Source organism: Lithobates pipiens, unplaced genomic scaffold, assembly GCF_037356315.1.
Source record: "Lithobates pipiens isolate NorthernLeopardFrog02 unplaced genomic scaffold, aLitPip1_a1.2 Scaffold_3, whole genome shotgun sequence".
Classification (NCBI taxonomy): Eukaryota; Metazoa; Chordata; class Amphibia; order Anura; family Ranidae; genus Lithobates; species Lithobates pipiens.
This window is the reverse complement of record NW_027507790.1, coordinates 233166021-233187643: the sequence shown is the minus strand read 5'-3', so window position 1 is coordinate 233187643 and position 21623 is coordinate 233166021. Positions and strand designations below refer to the sequence as shown.

General features: G+C 48.1%; 1 protein-coding gene across 1 annotated transcript in view; it reads left to right on the top strand.

The window, feature by feature from the left end:
• Window positions 1-21623, top strand: part of TARS1 (threonyl-tRNA synthetase 1) — a 95701-nt gene that overhangs the window by 8402 nt on the left and 65676 nt on the right. Inside the window, exons 2-3 of the mRNA XM_077462891.1 lie at window positions 6643-6714; window positions 14275-14465. Of these exons, the coding sequence (XP_077319017.1) occupies window positions 6643-6714; window positions 14275-14465 (263 nt within the window). The remainder of the gene's footprint in view (window positions 1-6642; window positions 6715-14274; window positions 14466-21623) is intronic.

The following is a 21623-nucleotide window of genomic DNA, read 5'->3' as shown; positions in this document are numbered from 1 at the left end:
AGATGGACACTGATAAGGCTGCATTGATGGGCATTTAAATGTAAGTTATTTTTTTCCCTAAAATTCCCTCCTAAACTTGGGGTGCGTGTTATACGCCGATAAATACGGTAATCACTGCTGATTTTTTTTTTTTTTTTGCACTATTAATAAAAAAAGACTGAAAATTTGTTAAAAAATAAATAAATTCTTTGTCTCTTAAATTTTATGGCAGAGTATTGGCAGAGTATTGGCCAGTGTTGCAGTGTATGGGCAGAGTACTACAGATTATTATCACTGAGCAGCACTGTGGGCACTTCACATCCAGCCCACAGCACTGCTGCCATCTCTCCCCCTCTCCCCTCTCACTGTACTGATCGGTACAGAGAGGGGAGGGAGGAACCGGCGTCATGCCGTGACCCCCGGTTTGTTTACAAGTGATCACTCGATAGTAAACAGCTGCTGTGAGGATGTTCCCATGCGGGAGCAAGATTCTGGGAGGACGTCCACCCAGAAAAACACGACCGCGCTGTAGCCATCTTTCGGCTATGGCCCGCTCGGCATGTGGCTAAATAACAAACCTTTACAATCACTTTTAAAGAATATGTTACCCGAACATTTCATATTCCTGATGCGTGTCTGCTGTACCATGTACTTGTATGAGAAAGTATCCTGTACTTTGTATTACTTCCTTTATGTAAAATCCCTGGTGTTCCTGCTATTCCCTCTGCTTTCCTATTAGAAACTGACCATGCTAGGCACGAGAACATATCGTCAGTTCTCTGGCTTGTCCTGACACCCACCTCTGCACATCCATTCACTGGGAAGATCAGTGTTTTTTTTTTTTATAACTTAACCCCGCTTTAAACTTTTCCACAGCTTTACCCCTGACCTGTCTGGTGTGTTTCTGCTGTTTCTCCTTCCTCCATCGCCGTTATGGCTCTTTGCCTTATGATCGGCGGGTGCCAATGGAGATTGAGTCTGCGGTACCCGCAGATCGGGAGCGGGTCTCCGGCGGTGCGCATGCGTGCCCCAGACCTAGAAGTGCAGGATCACATGCTAGGTACGTGATCCTGTGCAGCAGAACAGTCTTATACAGCAAGCATTTAAAGTGTGTATTAACCTCTAGCTCAGTGTTTCTCGACTCCAGTCCTCAAGTCATGTTTTCAGGGATTCCCTCAGATGAAACGACTGTGGTTATTACTTGACCACCTCATGCAGATATACTGCGGCAGAAGGGCACTTACAGGCAGATTAACGTACCTGTACGTTGCCCTTTAAGAGACGGCTCGCGCCCGCCGGGAGCTCTGTGATCGCAGCAGGTTGGCTCCGCTGCGCGAAATCATGTTATACTATGTGATCTCACGGGCTTGCATAGCAGGCACTCACCCGCCGCGAGCTCCATCATTTGGATCGCGGGTCCCGCAGACTCGATGTCCGCGGGGATACCTGCGATCGTCTCACGGGGAGGAAGAACGGGGAGATGCTAATGTAAACAAGCATCTCCCCATTCTGCCTAGTGACAGTGTCACTGATCTCTGCTCCCTGTGATCGGAGCAGAGATCAGTGATGTGTCGTATCGAACACAGTCACTCCCTAGGACAAGCTTAACCTCTACAGCGCCACCTAGTGGTTAACCCCTTCACTGGCAGTCACATTTTGACAGTAATCAATGCAATCACCTATTTTGTAGAAGCTATAACTTTTGCGCAAACCAATCAATAAACACTTATTTTTTGGTAAAAAAAAAAAATGTAGAAGAATACGTATCGGCCTAAACTGAGGAAAAGAAATGTTTTTTTTAAATACTTTTTAGGGATATTTATTATAACAAAAAGTAAAAAAGAATGCATTTTTTTTTTTTCAAAATTGTCGCTTTTTTTTGTTTATAGCGCAAAAAATAAAAACCGCAGAGGTGATCAAATACCACCAAAAGAAAGCTCTATTTGTGGGAAAAAAAGGACATAAATTTTGTTTGGGAGCCACGTCCGCGCAATTGTCAGTTAAAGCGTCGCAGTGCCGAATCGCAAAAAGTGCTCTGGTCAGGAAGGGGGTAAATTCTTCCGGGGCTGAAGTGGTTCAGCAGTGGAACTAATCGAATCACCTGTGCAAAATAATGGAAAACCTGAAAATATGACCCTTTGGTGCGCCTTGAGGACTGGAGTTGAGAAACATTGATCTATCAATTCCTCCTATTGGTTCCCTTTTTGGTCTGCTAAATATCCCATTAAATTGTTTTTTGTTATTTCTCTCCAACAAGTACAAAAATATAAAAAGTAAATGTTCAGCCACAAATTTTGTAAGGTGATAAGTCCTCTGCTCTCTACCTTCTGCTGTTATCAGCATTGTTCCCGGCTATCTCTATGGACTACAAAACACCTCCCCTGTTATGACGACGAGGGGAAGGTGTTATGTAGTTCTAACACACTCCCTGTGCTAGGGTGACAACACTGCTCAGTACTGTTGTCACCCCAGGACAGATAGTGACTTAATGACAGGATTACCGGTTAAAAAAAAAGTGCAAAAAGAAAACAAATGCAGCCATCACATCTAAGGACCTGTAAGCTGCAATATCAATTTAGATCTGCTTTGAATCTTCTTACTGTTGATTGACTCACTACCTCTGCTTGAAATTCTGTGCCCAGGTTTTGTTACACCCTAAATACAGAATGGGTGTAACATGAAACCAAATATAAAAGGTGGAGTAAGCTTTTAGCATATTTATTAGTGACACTATACGCGTACTCGCCACAAATGTAATGGCCCTGTCATTTATTTTTGTGCAATTCTTTCTTACTGTGTTTTTCTCCTTGTAATGTCCTTTGTAAGCTCCCAAACCCGTTTCCCCCTCACTTCCATTTGTTTGGAATGAGCAGTGCATGTTAGTTGTGGTCATGTGCATTGCTCTATGTACGCTACAAAGTCCATTGTCACATAGTCCATCTCATGACCAAGCAAGGGAGGGTGGTTAAGTTCCTATATATAGTGCGACCATGAAGAATGAACGTAGTCACCCTCTAACAGGAAGTCAGATCACAGCAACAAAGAGAAGGAATTTGGAGAAGGCTGACAGAAATAGATGTGTAACCCAGATGATAACGTGAACCCCAGGAGTGAAGTGTAACCCAGATGACCTCATGGTCCCCGGGAATGACGGGTAACCCAGATGATGACATGGTCCCCAGGAGTGATGTGTAACCCAGAAGACAACATGGTCCCCAGGAATGAAAGGTAACCCAGATGACGACGTGGTCCCCAGGAGTGATGTGTAACCTAGAAGACAACATGGTCCCCAGGAATGAAAGGTAACCCAGATGACGACGTGGTCCCCAGGAGTGATGTGTAACCTAGAAGACAACATGGTCCCCAGGAATGAAAGGTAACCCAGATGACGACGTGGTCCCCAGGAGTGATGTGTAACCCAGAAGACAACATGGTCCCCAGGAATGAAAGGTAACCCAGATGACGACGTGGTCCCCAGGAGTGATGTGTAACCCAGAAGACAACATGGTCCCCAGGAATGAAAGGTAACCCAGATGACGACGTGGTCCCCAGGAGTGATGTGTAACCCAGAAGACAACATGGTCCCCAGGAATGAAAGGTAACCCAGATGACGACGTGGTCCCCAGGAGTGATGTGTAACCCAGAAGACAACATGGTCCCCAGGAATGAAAGGTAACCCAGATGACGACGTGGTTCCTAGGAGTGATGTGTAACCCAGATGATAACGTGTAATCCAGAAGACAACATAGTCTCCAGGAATGAAATGTAACCCGATGACGACATGGTCCCCTGGAGTGATGTGTAACCTAGATGATAACGTGAACACCAGGAATGACCTGTAACCCAGATAACATGGTCCCCAGGAATGGAAGGTAACCCAGTTGACAACATTGTCCCCAAGAGTGATGTGTAACCCAGATGAAAACATGGTCCTCAGGAATGAAAGGTAACCCAGATGACGACATAGTCGATACCGTGAACCCCAGGAATGACATGTAACGCAGAAGATAACATGGTCCCGACTCCCCAGGAATGAAGGGTAACACAGATGACAACATGGTCCCCAGGAGTGATGTGTGTAACCTAGATGATAATGTGAACCCCGGGAATGACGTGTAACCCAGATGGCAACATGGTCCTCAGGAATGAGGTGTTACCCAGATGACGACATGGTTCCCAGGAATGACCGGTAACCCAGATGACAACATGGTCCCCAGGAGTGACGGGTAACCCAGATGATGACATGATAAAAACATTGGTGCATTTTTGGTTCAATATACTTCAATGGAGAAGCTGCAGAAAAGCATGTAGTGTGTTTTTTTTTTTTTGCAATTTTACTGTGATTTTGCGGCAATTTGCGTTAGTTTTTTAATCTGCATAAAAAATGCAAAATAAATCAAACGCATGTGCAAAAAACACACTGCAGAAATGGATCAAAAGCAAACTGCTGCATAGGTATGAACCAAGCCTAAGCTAGCGATAATGACCTACTGGGGGCAACACTGTTGTGCCCACCTGGATTGGAGGGCTACCTTGTCCCATGCATCTTTACAACAAGCGCTCCATGCACCCTTACACCGCAGATCAGTAGATCAAAAAGCTGAACTGAGGTCATTCACTTCCTGTTGCTTTAGTGAGGTTCTTGTTAGTTTTGTGTCACTATTTACTTTTTCGTCATTGTTCTTTCTGCTGTTTAATTTTCCCATTCACCTCTAACCTTTTTGTATGAAAGAGTCTCATGTCATATTTTCATTGCACACAGGTGTTTACTTCTGTGCCGTTCAAAATGTAATTCTCCCCATGTAACCCTTCCAGTACTGGTTTGTTTGTAACTACTTGGTGACTATGGTACAACACAGACCATTGTTTTTAGACTTGCAATTAACTGCCAAAAAACTGAGAAAAATGTGAATTCCACCTAATTCCTATGTGTAGTACTCACCGTGTGTGTGTGTGTGTGTGTGTGTGTGTGTGTGTGTGTGTGTGTATATATATATATATATATATAATTATAATATAGGAGGGGGGTGTAATCAAAATATATGATAAACAAAACATATAATATAGGGGGGGGGGGGGTTGTAATCAAAATATATGATAAACAAAACAGGGGATTCTACACACCCAACTGAGTTAACTACATCATTTATTGCATCAGAAAACTGTACAAAACATTGCTTGCACAAAAAACGGAACCCCCATAATCCCCAAAACCTCCCAACAGCACTGCTCCTCCAATGTTATCCTTAATACCTCACCCTGTATGAGACAGAAATGCACCACCCCTCGTAAACAAGTGAGGGGTGGGGGACACAGGCCCTACAGGGAGCTGAGCCCACCCTCTCCAATACGAGTACCCTCCCTTAAAGAATGTCTCTAAGCCAACCTACCTGGGATCCCCAAAGCCCGTTCCCTAAGGGGTGCAGTGATGCACCTTATAACCTCAGTGGGCGTGTTCTACACGGCCCAATAATGGAACGGGGATACACTGGCCAATCTGAACACACAACCTACTAAACTCACAGGGATTTCTGCACTGTCATAGGTCAGTCAGTCATGTGTGGAATATGGGTGATCAAAAAAATGGAATAAACGCTCCGATATTCAATCAATAGCAGTTCATCTGATGTCTGGCTGGTTAGCACTGGTAACACAGGTAAAGAATTCAACCATATAGGTCAGGGATATGCAATTAGCAAACCTCCAACTGTTGCAGAACTACAAGTCCCATGAGGCATAGCGAGACTCTGACAACCACAAGCATGACACCTAGAGGCAGAGGCATGATGGGACTTGTAGTTTTGCAATAGCTGGAGGTCCGCTAATTGCATATCCCTCATATAGGTGATCAGTCCCGACTGCTGTTTCCTAGAGCAGGCTGTCCCTGTGGGAATATGGAAGGAGACATAGCTGTGATGTGGAGATATGTGAAGCATGGAAAAACTTCTGTGTGTGGTCAGATGTCTAGGCACCGCGCCGAGGAGACTGTCACAATTTCAAATGTGATGATACATATCGGCATAGGAAGATTCCCACCGCACACAGGTAATTCCAATCTTATCCCTCCTCCCGCGCACACATTGTTTTTTTTTTTTTTGTATCCCTCCTCTAGACACCTCTAGTGTGTGCTGGTGGCTGTTGCTTACAGTTCAAATGCCCTCAGATACCCCCCAGCAGCGATCTTTTGGTGTTGCGGAGGGTTCATATCAGTGACCATGTCTGTGCCGGGCACTAATCAAAAGATCTGAGTCTGCCCACCTTTTCCACTTCATTTTTCTTTTTTTCCATCACATCTGTTCCTAATGCAAAGCCTCTGTGATTGGAGGAGATACACCTTTCATTCATAAACTCATCCTCCAATCATAGAACGCCCATTTTAGGAGTTATCAGCTCTGTTTATGGGTGCAGAAGTTCTGTCACTCTCTCTTTTTAGGACTGGTTAGGTGCTTGGCTCACCTACAGTACAGCAGGTACCACTAATCCATCCTGGGAACTCTTAGTAGACATTTTGGTTAATGTTCGTGAAGAGTGCATTTGCTGTTCAAAGTCTAGAGTTGTCACACTCTATAAAGTAGTGTAGGTTTCTTGGAATATATATATATATATCCAAGTCAGCTCTAGCATCAATCATTTTTTATTCTTATTTTTTTTTTTACATTTTAGCCAAATCCAGAAGGTGGGAAACAGAAAGAAGGAGGCAAGAAGAAAGGCAAGGATGATGGAAGCCGGGCAGAGGTAAGATGTGCAGTTTTAATACTTTTTCAAAAATATATTCTAGGTTTCTCCAGCTCGGGTTTAACCTCCAGAGAACAATCTCTCTGGGTGAACTGTCATGAGATTATGTTAAAGCCCCTGGGTCGTAACTATTTGTTTTTCCCACCCCGTTCTCCTGCCATGTCAAACACATTCTAAGATACTTTTTTTTTTTTCTCCCTTACCTTGTCAAGCCAGATATACTCAACTAAATACCCTCTCCAGGTCCCTTGTCACTACCAGTTTGTGATGCGGGAGACCATGAATCCAGCGATGAAATTGAGCCCAAGATTGCTGGTTCCCTATAGTCCCCCTGGTATGACGTCAGTCCTCTTCTCAATCCTGAGAGGAACCTGACGCTGGACATCCAGTAGGAACCAAGGAAAGACCCAAGCAGGATGTAAACAGGAAAGGAGCTGTGCTTAAGGAAATTAAAAAGGGCATTTCGATTCTGGGATTTTTTTTTTATTTTTTGATCCAGCAGTCAGTGAGAGAGGAAGAAGGGTTGAGCGGGAATGAAATTTAAGAGAAAAAGGAAAGCACCCCTTGACAACGTCACCTCCTTCAGACCTGGGGCAAGTATGTAGGTCAGGACTTGTGAGTTTCCTGGTCTGCATGCTCGGTCTGGGCTCAGTGATGTGATCAGCATTAAAACCAGTGGGCCACAATAAATCTCTTTTTAGGTCTTGACGCTATGAGCAGGATGACCTCACCAGAACCTGCAGACAGCAGTAACAGCTCCCGTATATTTGTCCTAACAGGTTCTCCCTTATCATGACGGACAAACAACCAGGTCTGCTTCAAAGTTTTATTAATTCTACGGTTTATGTTAACTGCCAGGCTAATCTGTCACTTGTGGGCATTTCTCTTTTATCTTGCTTTAAGCAAACTATTTTTATTCACCATTATAAATGTATTTTTGCTGCTCATGAGTCTTGAGCCTTCCTGCTTTTGATTGTTTCATTATCATGGCTGGCAATCATCTGTTTATTTTGCTGCTGCCAGAACAAAGTATTTTGTACTAGTCCGGTAAATATTGGCATAGACTGATCTACATGTTGAGCCATGTCTTGCTCGTTAATCGGCTGTCAGGGATTTTTTCCATAATCCCGCAGATATTTCCATAGAAACGTTACTTCCCCATACAGTTGTACCCTAGGTGTAAACATGTCCCACAGAGGAATCGATTCATTTGCACACAAAAAAAGATGCGTCACCAGGGCTGATAATCAAAGCGGCAGCAAAGGTGGCATTTCCTTCTTTCGTTCTTCGAGTGGAAACTTTGTGCTGTGGACAACGCCTCTGGCTTTACTGTCGTCTACATTTCATTGTGCGATTTATGAGCAAGCTTGTCAATCTCTATAAAGATGGCCTTTTTTTTACTGACTTCTAGTGCGTTGTGGTTCCGTATAGCCCAGGTTTGTTTTGTAGATGCATTGGGGTGCCGTTCCAAATGAATCGGCCACTGGACTTGGCTTGGTGGAGATACCAAATGAGTCCAGTGAATGTTGTAGTATTGTAGCTCTCTCTTGCCTGGTGAAGTCTTGACAGAGTCCGTGAAGTAATGAGCCGTAGGGATCCAGCTATAGGATTTCTTCACTCGGCTGTACTAAAGCTGTGAAAGGCCTTGTTTGCCCGCACAGGTACTCCTTGCATCTGCGTTTAGGGAATCCCATTCATGTCAATTGGGATACGGCGGCTTTACGGGCACAGCTGCTTCTCCAATTTGACATCCTTTAGGGTGGGTGTCACCTGTTTAAATTTTGGGATACGCCACCCGCACATGGGAGAAATGGCTGTGTGTCCTGCACCTGCTGTGTCTCAATTGACATTAATGAGGTGTTTGGTTTATGATTTTTATTTATTTTTTTGGTTTGATTCAGTCACTAAATTTGAGTTGGATTGACTGATAATATCAGAACATGTGTAGATTATTGGCCTGTACACACGGTCGGACTTTCCGACAGAAAATGTGCGATTGGATATTGTTTTCGGAAAATCCGATCATGTGTGGGCTCCATCTGACTTTTTCCATCCAAATTTCCGACACACAAAGTTTGAGAGCAGGATGTAAAATTTTCCGACCAACAAAATCCGATTGTTTAAATTCCGGTCGTGTGTAGACAATTCCGACGGACAAAGTGCCACGCATGCTCGGAATAAATTACGAGACGAAAGCTATTGGCTACTGCCCTTTTTATAGTCCCGTCGTACCTGTTCTACGTCATCTCGTTCTGAACGATCGGGTTTTCCGACAACCTTTTGCGACCGTGTGTATGCAAGACAAGTTTGGGCCAAATCCGTCGGAAAAAATCTGACGGATTTTGTAGTCGGAGTGTCCGACTGTGTGTACAGGGCATAAGAGTTCCTTGAGGGGCCACTCTATCAAACCTAAGCCCCCGTTCACACTGGTGCGACTTATCATGCAATATGACAGTTTAACACCATCATTCTGCTATAGTCCGGGCGGGGGGGTCCGTTGTCCTGATGGACACCATATGAGGACACACTGCATTGCCGATCACGGTATAGAGCAGTGATGGCGAACCCATGGCACGCGTGCCGCTGCCGGCACGCTGAGCTGTCTCTGTGGGCACGCCGTGACAATTACACTGTCATAGTTAGTCCGCTCCCGTGAACTACATTTCCCACAGTCCTCTTGGGATAGCGGTGACGTGTCCGAGTGGGCATGGTGCATGCTCCGAACGCTGAAGCCACGCCCCCCGTTCTCAAACATCTGACGCACCTGTTGACGTGCCTGCGTGGGAAATCTGACATACGGACACCACCGGAGCGACTGGAGCCTGACCCCGCACTGATTTCAACAACTCAAATGTGAGTGTTATAACCAATTGCCGACCGGGCCATAGGCAAAAGATGGCTTATTCTGGTGGAGCGTCCATGGACGCCCTCCCAGAATCTTTCTCCCGCGCGCCCTACAATGCGAGAGTAGAGGGGAAGAGGGAGTGAGATGCAATGCTATGCCCATACTCTGCAGTACCCTGCCCATACTCTGCAGTACCCTGCCAATACTATGCAATACTCTGCAGTACCCTGCCCATACTCTGCCAATACTATGCAATACTCTGCAGTACCCTGCCCATACTCTGCCAATACTATGCAATGCTCTGCAGTGCTCTGCCAATACTATGCAGTACTCTGCCAATACTCTGCAGTACTCTGCCAATACTATGCAATACTCTGCAGTACCCTGCCCTTACTCTGCCAATACTATGCAATACTCTGCAGTACTCTGCCAATACTATGCAATACTCTGCAGTACCCTGCCCTTACTCTGCCAATACTATGCAATACTCTGCAGTACCCTGCCCTTACTCTGCCAATACTATGCAATGCTCTGCAGTACTCTGCCAATACTATGCAGTACTCTGCCAATACTATGCAATACTCTGCAGTACCCTGCCCATACTCTGCTAATACTATGCAATACTCAGCAGTACCCTGCCCATACTCTGCCAATACTATGCAATACTCTGTAGTACTCTGCCCATACTCTGCAATACCCTGCCCATACTATGCAATACTCTACAGTACTCTGGCCATACTATGCAATACTCTGCAGTACTCTGCCCATAAACTGAATAAAGCCTTTTTTAACTAACTTACTACTCTTAGAGCGGCACTGCTCTATCTAAAAAAAAAAAGGGGGGGATCATTATTAGTGTCATTGTGAAACGACTGTACGAATAGTTTTTTCTAAACTAAAACCTCGTTAGTCAGGTTTAATTGCAGTGTTGGCACTTTGAAAAAAAAAAGTCGTTTTGGTTTGCAGTTTGGGCACTCGGGCTCAAAAAGGTTCGCCATCACTGGTATAGAGCCTATGATGTAAGCTCTTTACCATGTGATCAGCTGTGTCCAATCGCAGTTGATCACCATGTCGCCAACCTGTTCATTCCACGCCTAGAAGACTTGGTGCTGTCCTTACAAATCTTGGCGGCCATACAAAATACTAGATGGAGTCGTTTTTGTTGTGGGGTGTATTCATTTTTGCATCAACTAATTGAGTGAAGATTTTGTAATCAAAGTTATATTATTAACCGTACTTTTAGTGTAATGTTCTATAAAACTCTATCTTGTCAAAATGTTGGAAGTTGTTCTTGTGTTCATTGAGATATTGATTACAATCTTACTTTGCAAAAGGAGTGTATTCATTTACGCTGAGCGCTGTATATACTGTTGTCCTGGTCACACCACTGTGTTTGTGTCCCTCCCAAAGAACACTGGCATGAAACGGTGGCACTCCACCAGTTGTATATTTCATCAGCAAAGAACAAAGCAAACCGTAACAAGGAAACGTACCATATCTCCTCTCGTCGCTCCAGTCCCAACCAAAATGGGTTGATATATGAGATATCATCCCGGGAGGAAGTTATTGCCGTTACCTCTTACAAATCCCTACTGCGGGGTCTACATTGCCAACTATCTTTTAGAACTATGTAGGGCTGGGCGATTTCCCCCCCCCCCCCCCAAAAAAAAATCAGCTTTTTTTATTTATTTATTTTTTAATAAACAACTCGATTTTTTTTTTTTTTTTATATCAATTAAAGTGCATCAACAAACAAAATTGCAAACCCTTTCTCTAACTGAAAAGTCGGTGTGCAACAAAGATTGTTAAACATCCAAATTATTTATACTGTATTTGGATTGAGCTAATAAAACAACAAAAAATCCCGAGGTTACTCTTAAGGCCCATACGCACGATCAGACTTTTTGACAACAAACATGCAAATTAGCTGTTTTAAGGCAACATCCGACCGTGTGTACGCTCCATCGAACAAACTTTTTCGGTTTTCATCAGACTTTTGTTGGCTGAGTGAACGGACAAACTTTCCGGCAACAAAAGTCCAATGGAGCAAAGTCCGATCGTGTGTACAGAAAACCAGAGGACTTCTGTACAAAGCACAAACAGGCATGCTCAGAACCAATGCAAAAGATCAGACATCAATACAGAAGTTCACCAAAGGTGGCGGTAAAGAGCAAAACAAACACGTGATTTGGTGAAATTTGGCTAAAAAAGTCCTGCCGTGTGTATCCAATACAAGTTCACAGCTGACGTCCTTTGTACAAAAATCCACAGGAAAGTTTGTACAAAGTCCGATTGTGTGTATGAGGCTTTAGTTGAATTGAACATGTAAATAGTAACACCATTCCCATAAAAAATGTAATTGCATTTTAAATATTCTTTGCAAGGAAAATGTGCCTATCGACAACAGCAGGTTGAGACCAGCTCGGTGACAAGTCACAATAACCCCCTAGACACAGGATTAACCCTAACAGCCCAAGAACAAAATCGCCCAAAAAACAAAAATCAAAAAAATCGATTTTCTTTAAATCTCAATCGATTTGACCTCACAACTCGATTCAACATTAAAATATTTTTTTCCCCAGCCCTAGAACTATGTGAGCTATCCTACATCATCTTTAAAATATCTCTAGTTTTCCTAATGTGCCTTTTGAGTTTTCCTGTGGTGTAGCACGCCGTGTATGTTCAAATATTCCTGCTATCTCTCAACTGATCCTTAGATTCTGTTACAATAAATAGGTACCCAGCTCCCACTTCTGCTCGTGCCACCTAGGCAACTCAAGCAGGAGTTCTCCTCTCCCCCTCCCTCCCTGCAATCTTCTTGGACACGTCACAGGTCCCAGAAGATTGCCCGGCCATTAAGGAGGCGCAGTGTGACTTGCGCATGTGCAGTGCCCACCTGGCTTTAAAGCCACAAGCTGTCGCAGCCGGTTGCCCACGCTAATGATGCTGGCACCATGGAGAGGCGGGGGAGGGATTTGAGGCTTAGGGTGGCCGCATCACTGGATCGTGGATCAGAAATACACAGAAACGGCTGGGACTTTGCTTTAATTGCTGTATAAATTGTCCATGAACATTATTGTGGTGCACTAGTAATTTGCTGTTTGCCATTAAAGTCCGTGTGAGTTGGAGACCCTGTTTAACCGCTTCCCGACCTCCTCACACAGATATACTGTGGTAGAAGGGCATGTACAGGTAGATTAACGTACCTGTAAGTTGCCCTTTAAGAGGCGGCTAGCGGGCATGCGTGCCCCTACCAGGAGCTCAGCGATCGTTGGTCCCGCGGACCTGATGTCTGCAGGGATACCCGCGATCGTCTCACTGTGAGGAAGAACGGGGACACGGTGATGTAAAAAAAGCATCTCCTCCTTCTGCCTAGTGACACTGTCACTGATCACTGCTCCCTGTAATCGGGAGCGCTGATCAGTGATGTGTCACACACAGCCCCCCCGCCCCCCACAGTTAGAATCACTCTCTAAGTCACAATTAACCCCTACAGCACCACCTAGTGGTTAACCCCTTCACTGCCAGTGACATTTTTACAGTAATCAATGCAATTTTTTAGCATTGATCACTGTATTAATGCCAATGGCCCCAAAAATGTGTCAAAATTGTCCGAAGTGTCCGCCATAATGTCGCAGTCGCGATAAAAATCACTGATCGCCACCATTACTAGTAAAACCAATCAATAAACGCTTTTTTTTTATTTTTTACCAAAAATATGTAGAAGAATATGTATCAGCCTAAACTGAGGAAAAAAAATGTTTTTTTTTATATTTTTTTTTTTAAGGAAATTTATTATAGCAAAAAATTTAAAAAAGAGTGCGTTTTTTTTTTTTCTCAAAATTGATGCAATTTTTTTGTTTATAGCGCAAAAAATAAAAACCACAGAGGTGATTAAATACCACCAAAAGAACGCTCTATTTGTGGGGAAAAAAGGAACGTCAATTTTGTTTTGGAGGCCACGTTGCACGGCCGCGCAATTGTCAGTTAAAGCGACACAGTGCCGAATCGCAAAAAGTGCTCTGGTCAGGAAGGGGGTTAATTCTTCCGGGGCTGAAGTGGTTAAAATGCTCTTCTCCATCTCTGCAAGAAATGTGTTTCCCTTTAAGTCATAGAAATATATTTATAAACGTTTTCACACAAAAGACCCCCAGCCCTGGCAGAGTACCCCCCCTTATTGACGACACGTTGCCTAGTATGTTTCAGGAGAGGGGGGTGCAGGCTCGCCCCATCTCTATTTTGGTATACATATCGGGGAGACCACATTCCATTTTAGTTTTTTGGCATAGAGTCCCTCTTTAAAATCCACTCCAGACCCGAAGGACCGGTATGGATTGTTCGGGACCCCCATGCCATTTTTAAATTTTTAAATATGGACTCCTTTTGTTTACCCTTTGCTGTTAGCTGAAAATCATTACTGGTTGCTAAGCTGCCGGCGGGTGCCAGCATCCTAGCAACCAACATTTGTAAGCTTAAAAACCTGCTTGTCTCCTCCCCCTTCCAAACAACACATGTAGCATAAAAACCGTGTAAAAAAAAATGTGCAATGTTGTACAACAAAGTTGCACTGAAAATTGTATCATGTTGCAGCTACACTAGTGTGAATTTTGCCTTAAAAGTTGTGGGAGTCTTGTGGAAAAAATGGACCCTATGGTGTTGTAGAATGTGAAATGGTTGATGAAGGTTTTTCATTTTGATTGATAATTTCCCATTAGATGAATCCATGGCCCCAGTACATCAACCAGAGACTTGAATTATACAACAAACTAAAAGCAGAGCATGACACCCTTATGGCAGAGAGGGCTGCAAAAGACAGCAAGCCTATCAAGGTGACCTTACCGGATGGGAAGCAAGTGGATGCGGAGTCTTGGAAGACCACCCCATACCAAGTAGCTGCTGGCATCAGGTAAGAAGCATGCACCATTTCGTTTTTTTATTGACTGACAGAACTTTCTCTGATTTTAACAACTGTTTGACATAAGACTAGACTTGTAATATCAATATATAGCCGTCGGCTTTAACCATTTAAGGACCATGTATATTATATATATTTTATCTTTTTTCAGACACCCTAGAGCAGGGGTAGGGAACCTCGGCTCTCCAGCTGTTTTGAAACTACAAGTGCCATGAGACATTGCAAGACCCTAACAATCACAGGCAGGACTCCTAGAGGCAGAGGCATGATGGGATTTGTAGTTTCAAAACAGCAGGAGAGCCAAGGTTCCCTACCCCTGCCCTAGAGAATAAAATGGCGGTCGTTGCAATACTTTGTCACACCGTATTTGCGCAGCGGTCTTACAAATGCAACTTTTTTTGGGGGGATACATATTTTTTTTTTTTTTTTTGAATTGGGACGTAAGAACACAGTAAAGTTAGGCGATGTTTAAAAATTTCTACAGGTTACCAATTAAGAGTTAGAGGAGGTCCTGCTTGAATTATTGCTCTAGCTCTAACGATCAACCGTTTGCATATGTGGGCGGGACTTGCGTATGCGTTCGCTTCTGCATTCCCCTTACAATGGGGCTTCCCCGATCAAGGTCCCCTCTTACACAGGAGCTTCCCTGGTCAGCCCTCCCCTTTCACTGGGGTTTCTCCGGATCAGGGCCCCCCTTTCACTGGGGTTTCTCCGGGTCAGGGCTCCCCTTTCACTGGGGTTTCTCCGGGTCAGGGCTCCCCTTTCACTGGGGTTTCTCCGTATCAGGGCCCCCATTTCGCTGGGGTTTCTCCGGGTCAGGGCCCCCCTTTTGCTGGGGTTTCTCCGGATCAGGGCCCCCCTATCGCTGGGGTTTCTCTGGGTCAGGGCCCCCCTTTCACTGGGGTTTCTCCGGGTCAGGGCCCACCTTTCGCTGGGGTTTCTCCGGATCAGGGCCCCCATTTCGCTGGGGTTTCTCCGGATCAGGGCCCCCATTTCGCTGGGGTTTCTCCGGGTCAGGGCCCCCCTATCGCTGGGGTTTCTCTGGGTCAGGGCCCCCCTATCGCTGGGGTTTCTCTGGGTCAGGGCCCCCCTATCGCTGGGGTTTCTCTGGGTCAGGGCCCCCCTATCGCTGGGGTTTCTCTGGGTCAGGGCCCCCCTTTTACTGTGGTTTCTCTGGGTCAGGGCCCCCCTTTTACTGGGGTTTCTCTGGGTCAGGGCCCCCCTTTTACTGGGGTTTCTCTGGGTCAGGGCCCCCCTTTTACTGGGGTTTCTCTGGGTCAGGGCCCCCCTTTTACTGGGGTTTCTCTGGGTCAGGGCCCCCCTTTCAATGGGGTTTCCCTGGGTCAGGACCCCCCTTACACCGGGGTTTCCCTGGGTCAGGGTCCCCCCTTACACCGGGGCTTCCCCGGTCAGGGTCCCCCCCCCCTTACACGGGAGCCGTCCCAGTCAGGGTCCCCCTTTCAATGGAGTCCTCCCTTACACGGGGGTTTCCACCCCGGTCGGGATTCCCCCTTACGTGGGGTTTCCGCCCCGGTCGGGATTCCCCCTTACGTGGGGTTTCCGCCCCGGTCGGGATTCCCCCTTACGTGGGGTTTCCGCCCCGGTCGGGATTCCCCCTTACGTGGGGTTTCCACCCCGGTCGGGATTCCCCCTTACGTGGGGTTTCCACCCCGGTCGGGATTCCCCCCTTACGTGGGGTTTTCACCCCGGTCAGGATTCCCCTTTTACGCGGGGGTTTCCCCGGTCGGGATTCCCCTTTTACGCGGGGGTTTCCCCGGTCGGGATTCCCCTTTTACGCGGGGGTTTCCCCGGTTGGGATTCCCCCTTGCTCTAGGGTTTCCCCGGTCATGACCCCCCTCCCCCCACACTTATACTGGGGTTCCCCCTGTCAGGGTGCCCCCTTTCACTGGGGTCCCCTCTTACACGGGGGTTTCCCCAGTCTGGATTCAGGAGGGGTTTCCCTGATCAGGGTCACCCCCCCTTAGGAGGTTTCCCCAGTCGTGGTCCTCTCCCTTCTCCCTTAGGAGGTTTCCCCCGGTCGGGTCCTCCACCCCCTTACACTGGAGTTTCCCCCAGTCAGGGTCCTCCACCCCCTTTCACTGGGGTTTACCAGATCAGGGACCCCCCCTTTCACTGGGGTTTCTCCGGGTCAGGGTCCCCCTTTTCACTGGGGTTTTTCCGGGTCAGGGTCCCCCCTTGCTCTACGGCAGGGCATGACAAATTTGCTTGGAATCAAGGAGCCAGCTAAAAAAGTTAGGAGCCAGGTCGGTAACGGCGATCCGGACCTGTCCCTGGCCTGACATGGAGATGAGTGAGGGGAAGATAGCCCCCAGCCCCCCACCTGTCTCCAAGCCATTGCCCATAGACATTTTATTTATTTTTATCTTTTTTTCAAATGACAATTTATTTTTTTTATTGCATTTTAGTGTAAATATGAGATGTGAGGTCTCTCTGACCCCAGATCTCATATTTAAGAGGACCTGTCATGCTTTTTTCTATTACAAGGGATTTTTACATTCCTTGTAATAGGAATAAAAGTGCCACAATTTTTTTTTTTTAAAAGGACAGTGAAAATAAAAATAAAAGTTAAAATAAGAAAATAAAAATAAATTTTAAACACGCCCTGTCCCACCCGCATGTGAAAGCTGTGTTCAAACCACACATGTGAGGTATCGCTGTAATCGGTAGAGCGAGAGCAATAATTCTAGCCCTAGACCTCCTCTGTAACTCAAAACATGCAACCTGTAGAATTTTTTTTAAACGTCGCCTATGGAGATTTTAAAGGGTAAAAGTTTGTCGCCATTCCATGAGCGAGCGCAATTTTGAAGCATGACATGTTGGGTATCAATTTACTCGGCGTAACATTATCTTTCACAATATAAAAAAAATTGGGCTAACTTTACTGTTTTATTTTTTTATTAAATAAAATATTTTTCCCCAAAAAAAGTGCGCTTGTAAGTCCACTGCGCAAATACGGTGTGACAGACAGTATTGCAACGACCACCATTTTATTCTCTAGGGTGTTAGAATAAAAAAATATATATATAATGTTTAGGGGTTCTAAATAAAGGGAAGGAGATAGGCATACCAACGGCCACCACTAGAGGGCGCCAGATTCCAGAAGGAATAATAGGACCGCAGAAGGCCTCAAAGCCGTGGCCTCAATTACCGGCCACCGGCGGAACGGCCCGACGCGATCACGCCGGGGGGGTTCACGGAGACAGGATACCCCCAGCTGTGCTGCCCCAGGCGCCAGGTCGCTAATTCTATTTGCAAATGCGACCTGGCGCCCGGGTTTTGTCGAGCCCTGCTCTAGGGTTTCCCCGGTCAGGGTCCCCCCAGTCAGGGAGCCCCCTTTCACTGGTGTCCCCTCTTACACGGGGGTTACCCCAGTCTGGATTCAGGAGGGGTTTCCCTGATCAGGGTCACCCCCCTTAGGAGGTTTCACCGGTCGTGGTCCTCCCCCTTTCACTGGGGGTCTCCCCGGTCGGGGTCCCCCCTTTCACTGGAGTTTCCTAGATCAGGGTCCCCCCTTTCACTGGGGTTTCCTAGATCAGGGTACCCCTCTTACACTGGGGTTTCCCTGGTCAGGGTCCTCCACCCCCTTACACTGGGGTTTCCCCGGTCAGGGTCCTCCACCCCCTTACACTGGGGTTTCCCCCGGTCAGGGTCCTCCACCCCCTTTCACTGGGGTTTCCCAGATCAGGGACCCCCCCCCTCTTTCACTGGGGTTTCTCTGGGTCAGGGCCCCCCTTTCACTGGGGTTTCTCTGGGTCAGGGCCCCCCCTTACACCGGGGCTTCCCTTGTCAGGGTCCCCCCCTTACACCGGGGCTTCCCTTGTCAGGGTCCCCCCCTTACACCAGGGCTTCCCTTGTCAGGGTCCCCCCTTACACAGGAGCTTCCCCGGTCAGGGTCCCCCTTACACAGGAGCTTCCCCGGTTAGGGTCCCCCTTACGCGGTGGTTTCCCTGGTCGGGATTCCCCCTTTACGCAGGGGTTTCCCCGGTCGGGATTCCCCCTTACGCGGGGGATTCCCCCGGGTGGGATTCCCCCGTACACGGGGATTCCCCCGGGTGGGATTCCCCCTTACGCCGGGGTTTCCCCCGGTCGGGATTCCCCCTTTACGCGGGGGTTTCCCCCGTCCGGGATTCCCCTTTTACGTGGGGGGTTTCCCCCGTCGTGATTCCCCCTTTACGCAGGGGTTTCCCCCGTCGTGATTGCCCCTTTACGTGGGGGTTTCCCCCGTCGTGATTGCCCCTTTTACGCGGGGGTTTCACCCGTCGTGATTGCCCCTTTACGTGGGGGTTTCCCCCGTCGTGATTGCCCCTTTACGTGGGGGTTTCCCCCGTCGTGATTGCCCCTTTACGTGGGGGTTTCCCCGTCGTGATTCCCCCTTTACGCGGGAGTTTCCCCGTCGGGATTCCCCCTTTATGCGGGAGTTTCCCCGGTCGGGATTCCCCCTTGCACGGGGGTTTCCCCGGTCGGGATTCCCCCTTGCACGGGGGTTTCCCCGGTCGGGATTCCCCCTTTACGCGGGGGTTTCCCCGGTCATGGCCCCCTCCCCCCACACTTATACTGGGGTTCCCCCGGTCAGGGTGCCCCCTTTCACTGGAGTCCCCTGGTGACGGAACCGATCCCACACTCTGATTGAGTGCTTCCGTATATATACCGCTTCCTAAGTCTTGGAACACAAGTCCAATGGATCTGGCTATAGGAACCCCCAAGCACTAGACGGCACCAGTCTTAGGAGTACATCAGGAATGACCTTTATTTGAGATCTCACACAAAATATATATACAGCGGGGTGACTAAAACCTAACCTAATTAGCATGAGCTAATTATTTAATCAACACTCAGACTAGTTTGACTGAAGGGATAAGACTTTTCTGCTCCTAGCTCACAATTCAATAAACATTACTATAAATATAAACAAAGGGTTAATTGGCCCAACCAACAACGTTTGGAATGTCCTTACAAGCCAGACTAGACTCATTTACACAAGAGACAGGTGTCTGGAGTTCATGACATTAGCATCTGACAGTGTGTGTCCCAACAGCATGAGACAACACACATCATACATACATATATACAGCATTAAATCTGACTAGCACAGATTATAGTGAGGTTCTCATTCACCCTGTGCCCCTTGACATCCAGGGCCTATAATCGATCGGCAAGAGGCTCGCACTCAGTCCTCTCAAAAAGCCTGTGTCCCGGCTAGGTCTGTCACACCCCTCTTAACCGGGGGTTTCCCCAGTCTGGATTCAGGAGGGGTTTCCCTGATCAGGGTCACCCCCCTTAGGAGGTTTCCCCGGTTGTGGTCCTCCCCCTTAGAAGGAGGTTTCCCCGGTCGGGGTCCCCCCTTTCACTGGGGGTTTCCCCCGGTCGGGGTCCCCCTTTTCACTGGGGTTTCCTAGATCTGGGTACCCCCCTTTCATTGGGGTTTCCTAGGTCAGGGTATCCCCCTTACACTGGGGTTTCCTAGGTCAGGGTCCTCCACCCCCTTACACTGGGGTTTTCCCCCGGTCAGGGTCCTCCACCCCCTTACACTGGGGTTTTCCCCCGGTCAGGGTCCTCCACCCCCTTACACTGGGGTTTCCCCCGTCAGGGTCCTCCACCCCCTTATACTGGGGTTTCCCCCGTCAGGGTCCTCCACCCCCTTTCACTGGGGTTTCCCAGATCAGGGAACTCTCCCTTTCACTGGGTTTTCCCAGATCAGGGACCCCCCCTTTCACTGGGTTTTCCCAGATCAGGGACCCCCCCTTTCACTGGGGTTTCCCAGATCAGGGACCCCCCCTTTCACTGGGGTTTCCCAGATTATGGACCCCCCCCCTTTCACTGGGGTTTCCCAGATTAGGGACCCCCCCCTTTCACTGGGGTTTCCCAGATCAGGGACCCCCCCCTTTCACTGGGGTTTCCCAGATCAGGGACCCCCCCTTTCACTGGGGTTTCCCAGATCAGGCCCCCCCTTCACTGGGGTTTCCCAGATCAGGGTTCCCCCCTTTCACTGGGGTTTCCTAGATCAGGGCCCCCCCTTCACTGGGGTTTCCTAGATCAAGGTACCCCCCCCCCTTACACCGGGGCTTCCGCGGTCATGGCCCCCCTCCCCACACTTATACTGGGGTTTCCCCGGTCAGGGTCCCCCCCTTCACTGGGGTTTCTCCGGGTCAGGGCCCCCCCCTTTTCACTGGGGTTTCCCCGGTTATGGTCCCCCCTTACACTGAGATTTCCCTGGTGAGTGTCCACTCTTACACAGGGGCTTTCCCGGTCAGGGTCCCCCCTTACACTGGTGTTTCCCGGTCAGGGTCCCCCCCTTACACTGGGGTTTCCCCGGTCAGGGTCCCCCCCTTACACTGGGGTTTTCCTGGTCAGGTCCCTCCCCCTTTCACTGGGGTTTCCCCCGGTCAGCGTGTAGCCCCTCTTTTCGCTGGGGTTTCCCCCTGTCAGGGTCCCCCCCTTTTCACTGGGGTTTCCCTGGTCAGGTCCCCAACCCTTTAACTGGGGTTTCCCCAATCAGGGTCCCCCCTTACACTGGGGTTTCCCTGGTCAGTGTCCCCTCTTACACAGGGGCTTCCCCCGTCAGGGTGCCCCCTTTCACTGGGGTCCCCCTTACAAAAAGATTTCCCCGTTCACGGTCCCCCCATTTCCACTGGGGTTTCCCCGGTAGGGTTCCCCACTTTCACTGGGGTCTTCCCTTTACACTGGAGCTTCCCTGGTCAGGGCCCCCCACTTTCAATGGGATTTCCCCAGTTATGGTCCCCCCCCTTACACTGTGGTTTACCTGATCGGTGTCCCCTCTTACACAGGGGCTTCCCCGGTCATGGCGCCCCCCTACACTTATACTGGGGTTTCCCCGGTCAGGGTGCCCCTTTCACTGGGATCCCCCCTTACAAAAAGGTTTCCCCGGTCAGGGTCCCCCCCTTTGCACTGGGGTTTCCCCAGCGGGGTTCCCCCCTTTCACTGGGGTCTCCCCTTTACACTGGAGCTTCCCCGGTCGGGGTCCCCCCTTATACGGGGGTCTCTCTGTTTGGGGTCCCCCCTTATACACCATTTTTCCCAGTCTGGGTCCCCCCTTATACACCATTTTTCCCAGTCTGGGTCCCCCCTTATACCCCAGTTTTCCCAGTCTGGGTCCCCACTTATACCCCA